General features: G+C 42.6%; 1 protein-coding gene across 1 annotated transcript in view; it reads right to left on the bottom strand.

The window, feature by feature from the left end:
- Positions 1 to 4,699: 4,699 nt before the first annotated feature.
- The window catches only part of LOC142663008 (uncharacterized), a 75,535-nt gene continuing 62,647 nt past the window's right edge, over positions 4,700 to 17,587 (bottom strand). Inside the window, 3 exon segments of the mRNA XM_075841302.1 lie at positions 4,700 to 6,434; positions 15,292 to 15,400; positions 15,672 to 15,769. Coding sequence (XP_075697417.1) covers positions 4,741 to 6,434; positions 15,292 to 15,400; positions 15,672 to 15,769 — 1,901 coding nt within the window. The 3' untranslated portion in view covers positions 4,700 to 4,740.

Raw genomic sequence — 17,587 nt, 5'->3', positions numbered from 1 at the left:
CACACCCAGCTCTACACTATATACACATCTCTACACTATACACACACATCTCGACACTATATACTATATACACACACATCTCTACACTATATACTATACACACATCTCTACACGATATACTATACACACACATACTATACACACACACATCTCTGCACTATATACTATTCAAACACATCTCTACACTATATACTATACACACACCCAGCTCTACACTATATACTATACACACACCCAGCTCTACACTATATACTATATACACATATCTCTATACTATATACACACATCTTTACACTATATACACACATCTCTACACTATATACACACATCTCTACACTGTATACTATATACACACACACATCTCTACACTATATACTATATACACACACATCTCTACACTATATACTATATACACATATCTCTACACTATATACACACACATCTCTACACTATATACACATATCTCTATATTATATACACATCTCTACACTATATACTATACACACACCCGGCTCTACACTATACACTATATACACACACACATCTCTACACTATATACACACATCTCTACACTGTATACTATATACACACACATCTCTACCCTATACACAGACACATCTCTACACTATATACACACAGCTCTACACTATATATACACATCTCTATACTATATACACACATCTCCACTATATACTATATATACACACACACATCTCTACACTATATACACACCCAGCTCTACACTGTATACTATATATATACACACATATCTACACTGTATACTATATACACACATCTCTACACTGTATACACACCCAGCTCTACACTTTATACTATATATATACACACACATATCTACACTGTATACTATATACACACATCTCTACACTGTATACTATATATACAAAGACATATCTACTCTGTATACTATATACACACACACATCTCTACACGATATACACACACATCTCTACACTATATTCACACCCAGCTCTACACTGTATACTATATATACACACATATCTACACTGTATACTATATACACACACATCTCTACACTATATACACGCACATCTCTACACTATATTCACACCCAGTTCTACACTGTATACTATATATACACACATATCTACACTGTATACTATATACACACATCTCTACACTATATACACACACATCTCTACACTATATACACACATCCATACACTAAAGAAAAAAAATGCTGGAAAAGATCCCTCTGTGTGTAATGAATCTATAGAATATATGAGAGACACTTTTTGAATTGAATTACTGAAATAAATTAACTTTTTGATATTCTAATTGATTGAGAAGTGCCTGTATATATACACACATCTCTAAACTATATACACACACATCTCTACACTATATACACACATCTCTACACTTTATACTATATACACACACACTTTACACGTTATACTATATACACACATCTCTACACTATATACACACATCTCTACACTGTATACTATATATACACACATCTCTACACTATATATACACACACACATCTCTTTACAATATACAATATACACACACACACACACATCTCTACACTATATACACACACACACACACACACACACACACACACATCTCTACACTGTATACTATATACATCTCTACACTATACACACACACACACACACACACACACACACACACACACACACACACCTCTACACTATATACTATATGCATGCACAGCTCTGCACTGTACGCTTTATACACACACAGCTCTGCACCATGACTGTTACATATAATTATTTCTTTAATTTGCTTGGGACGCACATGTGGAAAAGTTGTGTAGACAGGGTCGAAACCAGAATTAAATTCTAGGGGCGCAAAAAAAATTCTTGGGTCGCGCTCCTTTGCTATCCCCTTAAATATATAAGCCCCACTGTCAACACAAGACAAAAAATAAACGTGGAACTTAGAAACACCCGATCACACAGTCAGCGACAGGCACACTATCCCATTATACAAAGATCAATATAACCAATAAGTTTGCCATATAATGGTGAGATAACAGTTCTACATAGATTGTCTGGTTTACTTTTCTTCTCCATCCAACCTAGACTGAAATGATGTCTCCGGACTACTGCAGACTTTGCTTCCAGACTTCTTTGGCCTCTCTTTTCTGCAGCTCATCCCAACCCTCTATAGCAATACAAATTCAGACCCCAGACCAGAACTCTAAATTTATTCTGACCTCAAGCCATATTTTTTTTTAATTACTTCAGACCCCAGACGAGACCCCTTAAAAAATTCTAACCCCACCCCAGACTGCTACATTACTTCAGGCACCAGACCAGACCCCTAAATTAATTTCAAACCTGACCTGCCTCCCAACCGTCCTGATTACGGCGGGACAGTCCCGGTTTCTCACCTCTGTCCCGCCGTCCCGGCCGGACTTCAAAATGTCCCGCTGGGCGCTGAATCAAAACAGCAGCGATCAGAAGAAGGCAGGAGTCTTGCAGCGGTGTACTCACTTGGATTGATGCTGGCTCGGGAGTGGACCAGTCCAGTCACCTGACCTGTCACCTGACCTCACCGGTCAGGTGACTGGACTGGTCCACACCAGTGAGAACGCCGCTACAAGATTCCTGCCTTCTTCTGACGGTGAGTGAAAGCAGAGCGGAGAGTGGCAGCAGTAGGGCCAGCTACCTCTACCGCTCTCCGCACAAAGTATAAGGGGCTGTGTGTTGCGCTACCTACAGGGGGGCTGTGTCTGGAGCTAACTACACGGGGGCTGTGTCTAGAGCTATCTACAGGGGGGCTGTATCTGGAGCTATGTACAGGGGGGCTGTATCTGTAGCTATGTACAGGGGGGCTGTATCTGTAGCTATGTACAGGGGGGCTGTATCTGGAGCTATGTACAGGGGGGCTGTATCTGGAGCTATCTACAGGGGGGCTGTATCTGGAGCTATCTACAGGGGGGCTGTGTGGAGCTATCTACAGGGGGCTGTGTGTGGCACTATGTACAGGGGATCTGTATCTGGAGCTATCTACAGGGGAGCTGTATCTGGAGCTATCTACAGGGGGGCTGTGTCTGGCGCTATCTTCAGGGGGCTGTGTGTGTGGCGCTATCTACAGGGGGCTGTGTGTGGCCCTATGTACAGGGGGGCTGTATCTGGAGCTATCTACAGGGGGCTGTGTGTGGCACTATCTATAGGGGGGCTGTATGTGGCTGTATGTGGCACTATCTACAGGGGGGCTCTGGTGGATGATTTTTCCATTGACCGGTAGCAGAGATACACAACTGGAAAAAAAATCCCCATCATGTAACTCATGTAACTCTGCTACCTGTCAATTGAAAAGTCATCCACAACAGGGTCTCCCTCTTGACTTTCATTGTTCTCAGCCTTTTGGTTTGTCCTGCAGCAGCTGCTGCCGTGATGAGCGAATGTTATACCCAAGATAGGAAAAGTAACACAAAGTTGATATAACCGGATACATAATATCTGTAACATCCAGACAGTCTAGAGATCCGCAGTGAGAATGTGTGCTTTATTTGCAGAAGGATCTGGCCGCGATTTGATGTGTTTATGACGGATATTGGGCGTGGTTAGGGGCGTGGCTTAAAATGTCCCTCTTTTCCGAATTCAAAAGTTAGGAGGTATGCCTGACCAGACCTTTTAATTACTTCAGACCAGACCCCTAAATTAAAGGCATATTCACATCTTATAAAATGATAGCATATTGCTAAGATAGGTCATCACTTTATAATCAGTGGGGGCTCGACCTCTTAGACGCCTACCAATCCGGAGATTGAAGGGGCTGCGGCCCCTTAACTGTTTTACTCTGCCCAGGGATGCCCCGGCCCCCTGCTGTGTAGGTTACTGCAGCGCTCCCTTATTCTAAGGGAAAACTTAGGCGGTAACATAGCACTAAATACACGCTGCAGCCTCTTCATTTTCAGTATCATGGAGCTCTTAGATGTCGGACCCCCATTGATCATAATGTGATGGCATATCCTAGTGATATGGTATCAAGTTATAAGATAGGAATAACCCTTTAATTTTAAAATCCCAACTTTAGTCCCATATATTACTTCAGACCCCAGTGGTATGGCTCAAAGTAAGCCACTTAAAAAAAAGTGTGTGTTCAAAGCAGTGGGGTCCAAGGCGGATTAAGGAGGTAAAGCCTGGTGGGTGATGCTATGATTAAAAAACAGTCGTTTCCCACCACAAGAGTGGGATGACAGGGTAAACCTATTTAATGCTGCATAGCAAAGTGTTGCCTGGAAAATGTGTGTCAGTACTGCAAAGAAGCCTTTTTATGGGGCGAGGAAGGGATCTGACCCCATTAGTCAGCCTCGTAGATTCAACTTGCGGAATGTAGGGGTGAGTGCGCTGTAGGTTGCAATGGTTTATCTGGGGCTGTGCTCTGCCATGGGCCAAAGCACTGACAGGATGTTTCAAGGGAGGCAAGTAAGTTTTCTTCTTAACCTTTGCACCATCTTGGGACAGAAAAAGGGATAAGGGACCTGGAGACCACAGACACGGTAGAATGTGGCACAGTGTCTAAAGTTGTGAAGGGAGCCAGGTTCTATTTTGTAGCTGAACTTTGCGCCGTTATAATGTTGTGGTGCTTATAACACAGATGATGGGCAATTTTGAGGTAAAAAATTTCAAGACCAAAATAAAACTATAAAAAAAAAAAAAAAAGAACAGAATTCTGAGGGCGGTTTTTAATCCAAATGATTTCCATGGAACACTACATCGGAGTTAAAACATTTACTACAGTCTGAACATTAAAATGGTTTCGCTTCTTATGCAGTGTAACAGCTGATGTACTGTTATAACATTTCCCACATTCTGAGCATGAAAATGGCTTCTCCCCTGTGTGGATTCTCTGATGTTTAACAAGTTCAGACTTCTGGAAAAAACATTTCCCACATTCTGAACATGAATATGGCTTCTCCCCTGTGTGAGTTCTCTGATGTTCAATAAGATAGGATTTCCTAGTAAAACATTTTCCACACTCCAAACATGAAAATGGCTTCTCCCCTGTGTGAATTCTGAGATGCATAACAAGATCGAACTTCTGGCTAAACCTTTTTCCACATTCTGAACATGAATATGGCTTTTCCCCTGTATGAAGTACTTGATGTTTTACAAGATTGTACTTCTGGTTAAAACATTTCCCACAGTCTGGACATGAATATGGTTTCTCCCCTGTGTGAATTCTCTGATGTATAATAAGATCATACTTTTGACTAAACCATTTCCCACATTCTGAACATGAAAAAGGCCTCTCCCCTGTATGAATTCTCTGATGTTTAACAAGATCAGACTTCTGGCTAAACCATTTCCCACATTCTGAACATGAAAATGGCTTCTCCCCTGTGTGAGTTCTCTGATGTTTTACAAGTTTGGACTTCTGGCTAAACCATTTCTCACATTCTGAACATGAATAAGGCTTCTCCCCTGTGTGAGTTCTCTGATGTTGAATAAGATAAGCTTTCTTAGTAAAACATTTTCCACATTCTGAACATGAAAACGGCTTCTCCCCTGTGTGAACTCTCTGGTGTGGAACAAGATCGGACTTCTGGCTAAAGCTTTTCCCACATTCTGAACATGAAAAGGGCTTTTCCCCTGTATGAATGACCTGATGTTTAACAAGATCATACTTCTGGCTAAAACATTTCCCACATTCTGGACACGGATATGGCTTCTCCCCTGTGTGAGTTTTCAGATGTTCAATAACACTTAACTTTCTTGTGAAGCATTTCCCACACTCAGAACACGAGAATGGCTTCTCCCCTGTGTGAGTTCTCTGATGTTTAAAAAGATATGTTTTCTGTGAGAAACATTTTCCACATTTTGGACATGTAAATGGCTTCTCCCCTGTGTGAATTCTCTGATGTTCAATAAGACGAGATTTCCTTGTAAAACCTTTCCCACATTCTGAACATGAAAATGGCTTCTCCCCTGTGTGAGTTCTCTGATGTACCATGAGATCTGATTTCTGACAAAAACCTCTCTCACTCTCTAGAAACGAAAAAGCCTTCTCCCCTCTGTGCCTTCTTTGATGTTTAAGAAGATCTGATTTCTGCCGAGAACTTTTCCCACATTCTGAACATGAAAATGGCCTCTCATCTCTGTGAATTCTTTCATGCATAGAAAGAATGGATTTCTTTTTAAAATGTTTCCCACATTCAGAACATGGAAATATTTTCCCCCCTTTATCTCCTGTAAGATGTTCAACAATCTGTGATTGATCAGATGAAAGTTCTTTGTGATTAGTGGGGTCAGTAGATAGATCTCTGTTGTGAAGGACTGAGGGTTCATTTGTGGTAGGAAGGGTAATGGAACGTTCTCCATGATTGTCCTCTGTGATATTGTTACATTTTTCTTCATAATCTCGAGATAAAAGGAGATATCCCACAAGGTTTTTGGTGCCGTCATCTGTTGTAAATGGAAATAGGTTTTATTTTATCTATTGCAAAACACAAGAACGTAGATATTTTAAAATGTTCCTATATGAAGATTCCTATACAACCAATGAAGAGAAGACGTTCTCTATTTCTAGTGAAACATTTAAATAATCAAAACAGTATTTCAATTAAACAGAGTACAGCAAACAATCCTTACCTACCATCATTAACCCTTTAACTGACAATTAAATAAGTCATGACTAAATAATTGCCACTACTAAAATATAAGAGCAAAAGCTTTGTTTTTAGTACAATTTTAAAGACCGGAATCTTAGCTTAGCTTTTGGGAAGCCGCATTTGTTTAAAGTTGGGGAGCAAGATAAAAAGTTTTACTTTCTGGTTCTCGGTGTGGGGGGGCTGCAACTAAGAGCAGGAACAAAAATCATAGTCTGCCCCTGTCCTGTCTCTCCTGTACAGCCTTCCAGAAAACCTAGGGGTGTAATATATAAACTTTTGTACAAGTTATCACCTAGTAGATATGTGCTCTGTTGCCATATTTTAGGGTGGTTTTTTTTCTACTTAGGCCCCATGCACACAACACGATGAAATTGTGGACCCATTCATTTCTATTGGCCACGAAAACCTTTCCGTATATTTACGGATGTGTGTCCGGGTGGTAGAAATTATCCGCAAAATATAGGACATGTCCTATTCGTGTCGGCACGGACTCAGAGTTCTATGCTTACGCAATTGCAGATGGCTACGGCTGTGTATCAATAGCCATCAGATCCGTATTTGCGGACAGTAAAAACACTTAGATGTGCACAAGGCCTAAAGGAGAGAGAAGAGCCTCCTAGGCCTAATAAGGCCATTTGTTTTAACTAAAATATTTACTGGTATCTGGATTGCGGGGATTTTTGATCTCTTTAAGATATGTGCATGTAGTCATAAACCGAAGTGACATGTAGGAACTCGGCACATCTTTAGGTGTTGTTATTCTAAGGGCTCATTCACTCGAGCGTAAAACTCGTTCGTGTGCTGTGCGTGAAAATCACGCAGAGCACACGGACCCTTTGATTTCAATGGGGCCATTCACACATGCAGGAGTTTTTACACTGCGTCTGTCCGTTGCGTGAAACTCACTGCATGTCCTATATTGCTGCGTTTTTCACGCATCTACGCGCCCATTGCAGTCAATGGGTGCGAGAAAATCGTGTGATTTGTACATCAATTCCATTGAAAAAAAAAAAGTGCTTTTTGAGTGCATGAAAAACGCACGCCACTCGCAAAGCACGCTGATGCATAACGCAACACACACGGACCAGATTCACGCATGTTTTTCACGCGCGCAAATCTGATATGCTCGTGTGAATGTAGCCTTAGGGTCAGACTGTTAGCCACAAACATTAATTTTAATGCATTTTTTATTTTTTTTACAAAACATTTGGATTTGATGCAAAATTTCACAAAAATATGTGGTTGTGTGGGTATAATATAGTTTATTTCTATCTTACGCTAGTTTTTTTTTGTATAATTAAAACGTGTGACAATTTTTACACTTGTTAGAATATATTAAATCCACACAATATTCACTGTAATGGTATACTATTATTGACACTTAAAAAAGGAGAATAAAACCAAACCAGCATAATGTATTAAAAGGCAGCAGTGTAACATGAGCTGCTGATATTCCTATATACACACACATATTATAAAGGTTAATGTTTCGGGAAGCAATAGAGATATGTGAGGTTAAGTAGTGATCAAGAGGGCAGACATTTTACTGGGCATCTCGTTATATATTCCATAAAGAGAACTATAATCCAGTTCTTTCGAGCGAAAAATGGCCAAAAGCCCAAAATCAATTAATTTAGATGAATACTAATATTGACCGGAATTTTTATATACACTACCGTATAAACGTTTGGAATCACTCCGAAAATTTTTGAATTATAGCAAAAATTCCTACTTTACTCATCACAATGACAAGGCTAGAAATAATGGTTTCTGCTTCGAACTTTGATTTCCTTGAAGATCCGGTAATTGCGCTGGTCAATCCATTACAGACAGAATATCAGCTGACCACTTCTTTCCGAAACAGGTCGTACATATTTAGTAGCAGTGCTTTGGGTCATTGTCCTGTCTTAGGCCGAAATTGCTTCTAATTCCTCTCCAGTGGAGTTGCAAAATGGAGTAATTGCCTTCCTTGTTTAAGATTCCTTTTAACCTGTACAAATTTCCCACTTTTCTAAGACCAAAGCCCATCAGACCAGCAAATCTCTTCCACCATGCTTGACAAATAGCCATCTTTTAATTTCTTTTAATTGTCCAAACACCTGAAATGGTCTGTCCGGAAGTCATTATTAAGACGGCCTCAGGGGAAGCGATACTTGCGAAACGCGCGTCGGGGTGCCTCAACACTTGCTGGGTCACTTCACTTCTAAAACACCTCCATGGGTAAGCCTTCATTTTTAGTTTTGCCACATCAGTGGTTCTGTTAAGCGGACGTTCGGTTCCCCTTCACACCAGGCTATAGTAGGCCGGCTCGTTTTCCCTTGATCTATTTCTGGGACCATGCAATTGAAGAGTTAGACGTAACTCTTGTGTTACTAGTCGGTAGTTGTTACTTTCATCTGCTGCTGACTTGCATGCACTATCTGGTGGTGAGATGGCACTGCTCCCGTTGCAGTGAACCAGCATTGTCTGTATGTGACGGTGAGGTGCTTTCTCTCCCCCATATATTTATATACTAACGGAACCTCTTATACTGTTGTACATATGGCATGCCCGTGTTGAGGGTTTTTGACATTTGATCCACCTATCGACTTTCAATTTTATACACCTCGTTGTGTACCTGTGTTTTTATATATTTTTGTATTTTCTGAGTGTAACAATAAAATTATATTTTCTTGTGTACCTATAGTCTATGAGTCCTTTTCCTCTTGGTTTCTAAAGGGGCAGCTAATTGAGCAGCAACCTTGTCCTACAAACAGAGATGGACTAGGGATTGGGGAACCCGCCCTGCTCTTCTCCAATCCAACTCCAGGCCCTTTTATCCGGCTTTTCCTTAAGCCGAGATTGGAAAACTAGAGCTTTCTATTGCAAGAACTACTCATTCCCTGGAGCCTAGGATACATATGACAGGATTCTAGGGGAAATATACCTTCCCTCAATGACTTTACCAGTCACTGTCTCACATACCCTCTTCCTCTGTTCGAGCCCGTGGGATCGGACACATTTAGCTACAAGGCAGTGTGTCCTAGACAAAGCGTCAGCATTGCCCTGCAGTTTTCCTGCTCTGTGTTCCACAGTATATTTGAAGTTCTGCAAAGTAAGAAACCACCGTGTAACTCTTGCATTTCTCTCTTTAGCTTGACACATCCACGTAAGAGGAGAGTGGTCTGTAACCAACCTAAACCGACGACCCAATAAATAATATCTCAGGGACTCAAGTGCCCACTTAATTGCCAAGCACTCTCGTTCAACTATGCTATCGTTTTTCTCAGCCGGGGTAAGTTTTCTGCTCAAATAGGTCGCAGGATGTTCCTCACCACCCATCTCTTGTGACAGAACTGCTCCGAGCCCCACATTAGAAGCATCAGTTTGGACAACAAACTCCTTTTTGAAGTCAGGAGTGACTAAGACTGGTTGGTTACACAGGGCCAGTTTCAACTCTTGAAAGGCGCTTTCAGCCTTCGTGTCCCACTTGACCATGACAGACTTACTTCCCTTGGTAAGATCTGTCAGGGGCGCTGCTGTGCTGGCAAAGTTTGGAATGAACCTGCGGTAATAACCTACAATTCCTAGAAAAGCTCTGACCTGCTTTTTGGTTGAGGGCTGGGGCCAGTTTTGGATAGCCTCAACTTTGTTGACCTGTGGCTTTATCACCCCTCTCCCAATTATGTACCCCAGATACCGTGCTTCCTCCAAGCCTAAGGAACATTTCTTTGGGTTTGCTGTTAACCCCGCGGCTCTGAGGGAGTCTAGTACTGCTTGTACTTTTGGTAAGTGGCTTTCCCAGTCATCACTAAAGATTATAATGTCGTCCAGATATACCGAAGCATACCGATGATGGGGTTTGAGGACTATGTCCATTAACCTTTGAAAGGTCGCTGGAGCCCCATGTAGCCCAAATGGTAAACAAATATATTGAAACAGACCATCCGGGGTGATGAACGCAGTTTTCTCTTTGGCGCCCTCTGTGAGGGGTACTTGCCAATAGCCTTTGGTTAAATCAAGTGTTGAAAAATACCTTGAATGGCCCAGTCTCTCTATTAACTCGTCAACTCTTGGCATTGGGTATGCGTCAAACTTTGACATCTCATTTAACTTGCGGAAGTCGTTACAGAAACGCAATGACCCATCTGGTTTCGGAATCAATACAATGGGACTTGACCATTCACTTTTTGACTCTTCAATAATCCCAAGGTCTAGCATTTTCTTGACCTCCTCAGATATGGCTTGTCTACGAGCTTCAGGGACTCTGTAGGGTTTCAAGTGGACCCGAACCTGAGGCTCGGTCACAATGTCATGTTTTATTATACTGGTCTGTCCTGGCAGTTCTGAAAACACGTCTGTGTTTCTCTGCACAAACTCTGCGAGGGATTCTGACACATACACATCTGGGTTAGGACTATAGGGGGTCCTTACTGCCACGAGGGTCTCTCTTTCTTTCCATGGCTTAATTAAGTTTACATGGTATAACTGCACTGTCTTCCTTTTACCTGGTTGGTAAACTTTATAATTTACATCCCCCACCTTTTCAATTATCTCATACGGCCCTTGCCATCTAGCAAGAAATTTGCTTTCTACGGTTGGCACTAAGACCAACACTCGATCACCAGAGTTAAAATTTCTAACTTTAGCCGTTCGGTTATACACCCTGCTCTGAGCATCCTGAGCTTGCTACAAGTGTTCCTTAACTATCGGCATGACTGCAGCGATTCGGTCTTGCATCAACGTGACATGCTCAATTACACTCCTATAAGGTGTGGACTCTTGCTCCCAGGTTTCCTTGGCTATGTCCAGGAGACCACGGGGTTGTCTGCCGTATACAAGTTCGAAAGGAGAAAACACTGTGGATGATTGAGGAACTTCACGTACAGCGAACATCAAATAGGGCAGAAGACAGTCCCAATCCTTCCCATCCTTACTAACCACCCTCATCAACATGCCTTTTAATGTCTTATTGAATCTTTCGACAAGACCATCAGTTTGAGGGTGATATATAGAGGTACGCAGGTGTTTAATTTTCAGCAGTTTACATAATTCCTTGGTGATTTTGGACATAAAGGGAGTTCCCTGATCGGTAAGGATTTCCTTAGGTAAACCAGTACGGGAAAACATGTAAAACAACTCTCTTGCAATGGCTTTTGAAGAGGAATTTCGCAAAGGGACTGCCTCAGGGTAGCGTGTGGCATAGTCCAACACCACTAGGATATATTGATGTCCTCTAGAGGATTTGACTAAAGGGCCGACCAGATCCATGGCAATTCTTTCAAAAGGGATCCCAATGATAGGAAAAGGCACCAGCGGACTCCTAAAATGTGGCATAGGAGCCGTTATCTGACACTCCGGGCAGGACTCGCAATACCTCTGAACTTCTGTATATACCCCCGGCCAGAAGAATCGTTGTAAGATACGCTCTCTGGTCTTTTCGCAACCTAGATGTCCACCCAGCACGTGTTTATGAGCCAGGTCCAACACCGTTCTACGATATGGTTGGGGTATCACCAGCTGTTCAACAACTTCCCCACGTACGTTATCTATCCGATACAGCAAATCCTGGTTAACCGCCATGTGTGGAAACACCTTATCAGCCCCTGGATGTTGAGGCACTCCATTTAATACCTTAGTATTTTCCCTGGCTTTTACCAATGTGGGATCGCTAAGTTGAGCGGTCCCAAAATTGTTACGTGATACATTTAACTCTGGTATCTCAGAAATTTCCTCCTGCTCATCTGTTTCACCAGCAAAAACAGACAGAGGAAATTTATCAGGCTCAGTGGTCACCCCTACTGCTGGCACCTCAGCATCTTCGTTAAAGGGTTCTGGGCTAATCACAGCACACACATTAATACCATTATTAACATTTACAGTAGAGGTTACATCTTTCTTCCTCCACAAGTCCCAGAACACTGGGAAGTCTCTCCCCAGGATCACACTGTGCATCAGGGACTTGACCACACACACTTTATGGCAAGCGGTTCCACAGGAAGTCTCTAGAGTGACCAAAGCGGTGGGGTATTCTTTAGTGTCCCCATGTATGCACAGGACCCCTATACTATGTCCGCTGAATGTTCCAGGGTCTATCAGGCTGGCATGCACCAGGGTAACCAGACTCCCAGAATCCAGCAAGGCACTCACAGTACACCCTTCCACTTTTACGACACACATTTGTTGCTCAGTCTCCTAAACAGTCTCAGCAGAACAAACAGGACGTGCAAACAAGGATATTCGCCTTGCTGCATCACAGTCCATTGGCTCAGTAGTCAGGGGACAATTGGCAGCAATATGCCCAGGTCCATAACACCGCCAGCACTGTATGCGGCCCCGGTCCCCAACTTGAGACCCTGGTCTGGCCTTCAGTGTCTCTCTGGGATTTCTTCCCTCCGTCTGCTCCCCTTCTGAGCCACCTCCCTTAAAGACATTTCTCACCCCTCTAGTAAATGGAACAGTCTTACCGGGTGCTCCGCACGATTTGCTGTTCCTGGGGTTAGAACATCCAGGCGGTAGTTCTTGGAGTAGATCCTGAGTAGCTCTGTACCTTTCAATCAGGTTCACCAGCTGTTCCGCATCTGTAGGATCTCCTTGACCGACCCAACGCTGAACCTTCGGTGGTAAGGAGTGGATGTATTTGTCAAGCACCACTCTCTCCACGATCTGCGCAGGGGTTGATTCCTCTGGCTGTAGCCATTTCCTTGCAAGATGGACAAGATCATACATTTGTGATCGTGCAGGTAGGTGTTCCACGAAAGTCCAGTTGTGCACCCGTCGAGCACGCACATTCATATTAACACCCAGACGGGCAAGGATCTCACCCTTCAGCTTGGAGTAATCCTTGGCATCCTGCTCATTGAGATCAAAGTACGCCTTTTGCGGCTCTCCGGTTAGGAAAGGTGCCACCACTGCTGCCCACTGATCTGAAGGTAACTTCTCTCGTTCTGCCACTCGCTCAAACACCATGAGATAGGCCTCAACGTCGTCGGTGGATGTCATCTTCTGCAGAGATGTCTGTACCGCTGCATGAGTGGTTTGGCGCAAACCATGAGGCCCCGCTGACCTTTCCACTGAGGCCTGAATTTGGTCTTGCAAATAGCGATTAATTTGCTGCTGTTTTTTTAAGGCCAGTCTGTGGGCTTCACCCAGCAGAATATTGGTTTCAGCCTGTGCACGCATGGCTTCCTCATGCACCATTCGCTGAGTCGCGCTGGCTTCTTGCAGAGCTGTGCTTATCTTCCCCTGGTTGATATTAGCCTGAATCAGCTGTTTAAGTATTTCATCCATTTTAACAGTCTCTTTTAGCCCTGTTGCCGCCTTCACCCAAGACATACACTTCCAAGCACTCTCGTGGAGAAAAAATTGTGTTGTTGCCCCTAGCAACGATTTTCCGCTTGGAGCAGCAAAAGTCCTTTTAAATAGGTGTATGTCTCTTTAAGACCGTGCCCGCATTCTCCACCATATGTGAGGGTTTAGCATCAGGAGAGGTTGGTACAGCGGTTTCTTTGTAGCCAGAGACAGGGACACCGTGCATTAAAAGTCATAACAGGGCTTTGCCTGTGTTTTTATTCTTGTCAAAGAAACAGCCTCTTGTACAACAAGGCAAAATACAAAATAAATCCTGCTCGTCTGAGCACTAACTAAACAAGATATTATCTAACTATACCAAGTGCCTTCCTACCAGGCACTGGACACAAAGTAACACAGGTCTTTACTCACATAGCATACAGGCTACTCCAGCCTTAGTAGTCTCCAGTCTGAGTCAGGGGTGAGACTCCCACACACTGTGTCTGCACCTTTTTATACACAGGCTACAGGGGCAGCTAATTGAGCAGCAACCTTGTCCTACAAACAGAGAGGGATTGGGGAACCCGCCCTGCTCTTCTCCAATCCAACTCCAGGCCCTTTTTTCCGGCTTTTCCTTAAGCCGAGATTGGAAAACTAGAGCTTTCTATTGCAAGAACTACTCATTCCCTGGAGCCTAGGATACATATGACAGGATTCTAGGGGAAATATACCTTCCCTCAATGACTTTACCTGTCACTGTCTCACAATATATATATAGATAGATAGATAGATAGATAGATAGATAGATAGATAGATAGATAGATAGATAGATAGATAGATAGATAGATAGATAGATAGATAGATAGATAGAAAGCCTGTTTCATAAGCAATATAAAGGTGAAAGTCATACATAGGCTCCCATGTCTGAAAAACATTTACCGAGCCGTATATGTTCTTTCGTGGGATCCCGTTGTATGAAATAGAGTGACCTACTATGCTATTCCATGCTTAAATACAACGGTATACTGACGTGCACCAGGCTGAAGGAGGCCAAAAGAATAGACTTTTTGCCTCCGTTGGGAAAATGGAGCCCGATTTCCTGACGTACACGCTAAACCTAGGGACACAATGTGATGTGAACAGAGCTTTACAAGTCCTGTCTATATCTGCCTCTTGGCGAGTCTTAATATTCTACTACCAGGTAGAATGCAATGACAGAATGTGATATGAGAAGCAGGAATCTAATAGGGTAAGATGGGTGCAGGGCCCAGACTGAGAAAACGTTTTCTCTAAATTGGGGAGAATACTGAATAAAAAATTGCTGTGGAAATTGAACAAGGAGATTATGTGACTGTTTTCAACATTTAATGGTTGTCACTCACCGGTGCTCAGATCTGTAGGAATTTCCTCCTCCTTACATGGCTGGATTACACCCTCAAATGTCTCTGTATCCGTTATAACTTCAACTTTTATATCAGTCAGATGTGTAGCCTAATTCACCACATATGGGACAAATGATGTCAAATTTAGGAGAAAGTTAGAGAAGTTCAAAAAGAAACCAAAAATTTGTCGCTGCCGACTTTCATGATGACAAAATTTTTCATGGCAGCCGTATATATTTACATCAGATAGTTAGATAATGAACTTCTAATTACAATTCATCACCTCCCGAAATATTTCAAGAAGAATAAAAAGAATAATGTTGAAGTTAATGGCTGGAGATGGAACATTATCATATACAGCATTTAGTAATTCCATCTACCTGATGATCCTGTGGGACATTCTGCTTCTCCTCTGGATCATTCTTGGAGTATAGAGGACTGGGACATCTCTCCGGTGTTTCTTCCTTACTGTATTTCTCTGTAGACGACACACACAGTGATGGAACACAATGGCTCACATTTATTACTCAGTTAGGCTCTGTTCACATCTGCGTTTCGGTCCCGTTCTGACGTTCCGTCTGAGCTTTCCGTCAGAACGGGACCCTGAACAGGATAGATGATAACGAATAAAGTGAGCATCAGGTCGCACATGCGCACTGCCACTCCTTTCACGGTCTATGGGACTTACGGAGATAGCCGAGTACAGCGCTCAAGCCGGTAGTGCCATAGAGATTAAATGAAGCAGCAGGGTGCACGCGTTACCTGCCGCCCCATTCCTCCGGAACGTGAGCCCCGTTCGTGATTGGTAGGGGTCCCAGTGGTCAGACCACCATCGATCAGCATGTTATCACCTATCCTGTGGTGAGGAGATACATTTTAATCTTGATACAACATCCTTAACTTGAATTTGCACACGTTAAAAAGTCTAAAATTGTGACGATTTGAGACATTTGTCCTCTCATTCCAAAAAAGAAAAGTGGACAAGCTGGAAATTTACTTACAGCCTCATTTAATGCGCAAATTAGTGACCCAAATGAAAATTGTAAATGACCCAGATTTATTAAGACTTCTGCGCCTTTTATTAGGAGTAATTTGTACCAACTACATTTTACAATTTAATAAGGGCAAAATTGTTATATAATGCGGGCCAATGTTTTCATGTGATCATCAGGTGATGAACATTTCTTGGTCATCGTTCAAACTATTCTGCCATGTTCACACAGTGCAGTATTTTCAGCCAATAGCAAGACCAGATCCAAAAAGAATGTTCACACAGTGCGTAAAAGTACACAGCGTATCCGACCTGGACGATGCAGGGAATTCCGGCTGATAAACCTCACCAAGTTATTGTGCATTTTTTCGTCCATTACGTCCGGTGCAGAGAAAATCATACTTACTCGAAGCCACGGTGACGCGTCCATCTGATGTCCTGCAGCCCGGCCTCCTTGAATGATGTTTCATCCCATGTAACAGCTGGAGCTTTTCCGCCGCAAAAATCGCAACATCTGCTATTTGTTGCGGGTTTTACTATTCCATTAAATTCAATGGGGAAAACCCGCAGCAGAATATCAGAAACCCATTCTGTAACATCAATTGACATGCTGCAGATTAAAAAAAAAAACGCACCGCAGGTAAATTTATGTAAGCTTTCTCGGCTGTTTTTTTACGCAGTGTGTGGAGGAGATTTGTTCAAATCTCATCCACTTTGCTGCTACTGTAATACAGTATCCGCAATGTATTTTCTCCAATTAAATCCGTTGCAGAAAATCCGCTGTGTTTATGCTACGCGTGAACCAGGCCTAAGACCCTGTTCACACAGAGTTTTTGGCAGGCAGAAAAAATCTGCCTCAGAAATTCCTTCAGGAACTTCTTGAACTGCCTGCACGTATTTTTCTGCAGCGTTTTCGGACCATTGAAGCTATGGCAAGGAGCGCGGGCAAAAAACGCTGTGAAAATGTTTAGAAACGAGCACCGTGGCTTTCTTCTGCCTCCCATTGATCCAATTGGCGGTCAGAGGCGGAGACGGCGGCAAAAAAGGGCATGCCGCTTTTTTTAACGTGAAAAAAAATTGCTTTTTGCCATGGATTCCGACACGGTCAAAATCAGCGCCAAAAAAAACGGTGTGAATAGGACCTAAGAGTTTTTCTGAGACAGATTTTGCAGATTTGTAAATGGTCACGAATTATCGGTGCATCTTCAAGTTTAGAAGCGACCTGAGTATTTTTTTACTTTTCGGCAGTTTATGATCAACCCCTGGTTTTTGCTTTATGTTGTATTCACATGTTCCGTTTATTTT

The sequence above is a fragment of the Rhinoderma darwinii genome, chromosome 11, assembly GCF_050947455.1.
Source record: "Rhinoderma darwinii isolate aRhiDar2 chromosome 11, aRhiDar2.hap1, whole genome shotgun sequence".
NCBI classification, from domain to species: Eukaryota; Metazoa; Chordata; class Amphibia; order Anura; family Rhinodermatidae; genus Rhinoderma; species Rhinoderma darwinii.
Note: the sequence above shows the minus strand (reverse complement) of the source record. Positions and strands in the feature narration are given on the sequence as shown.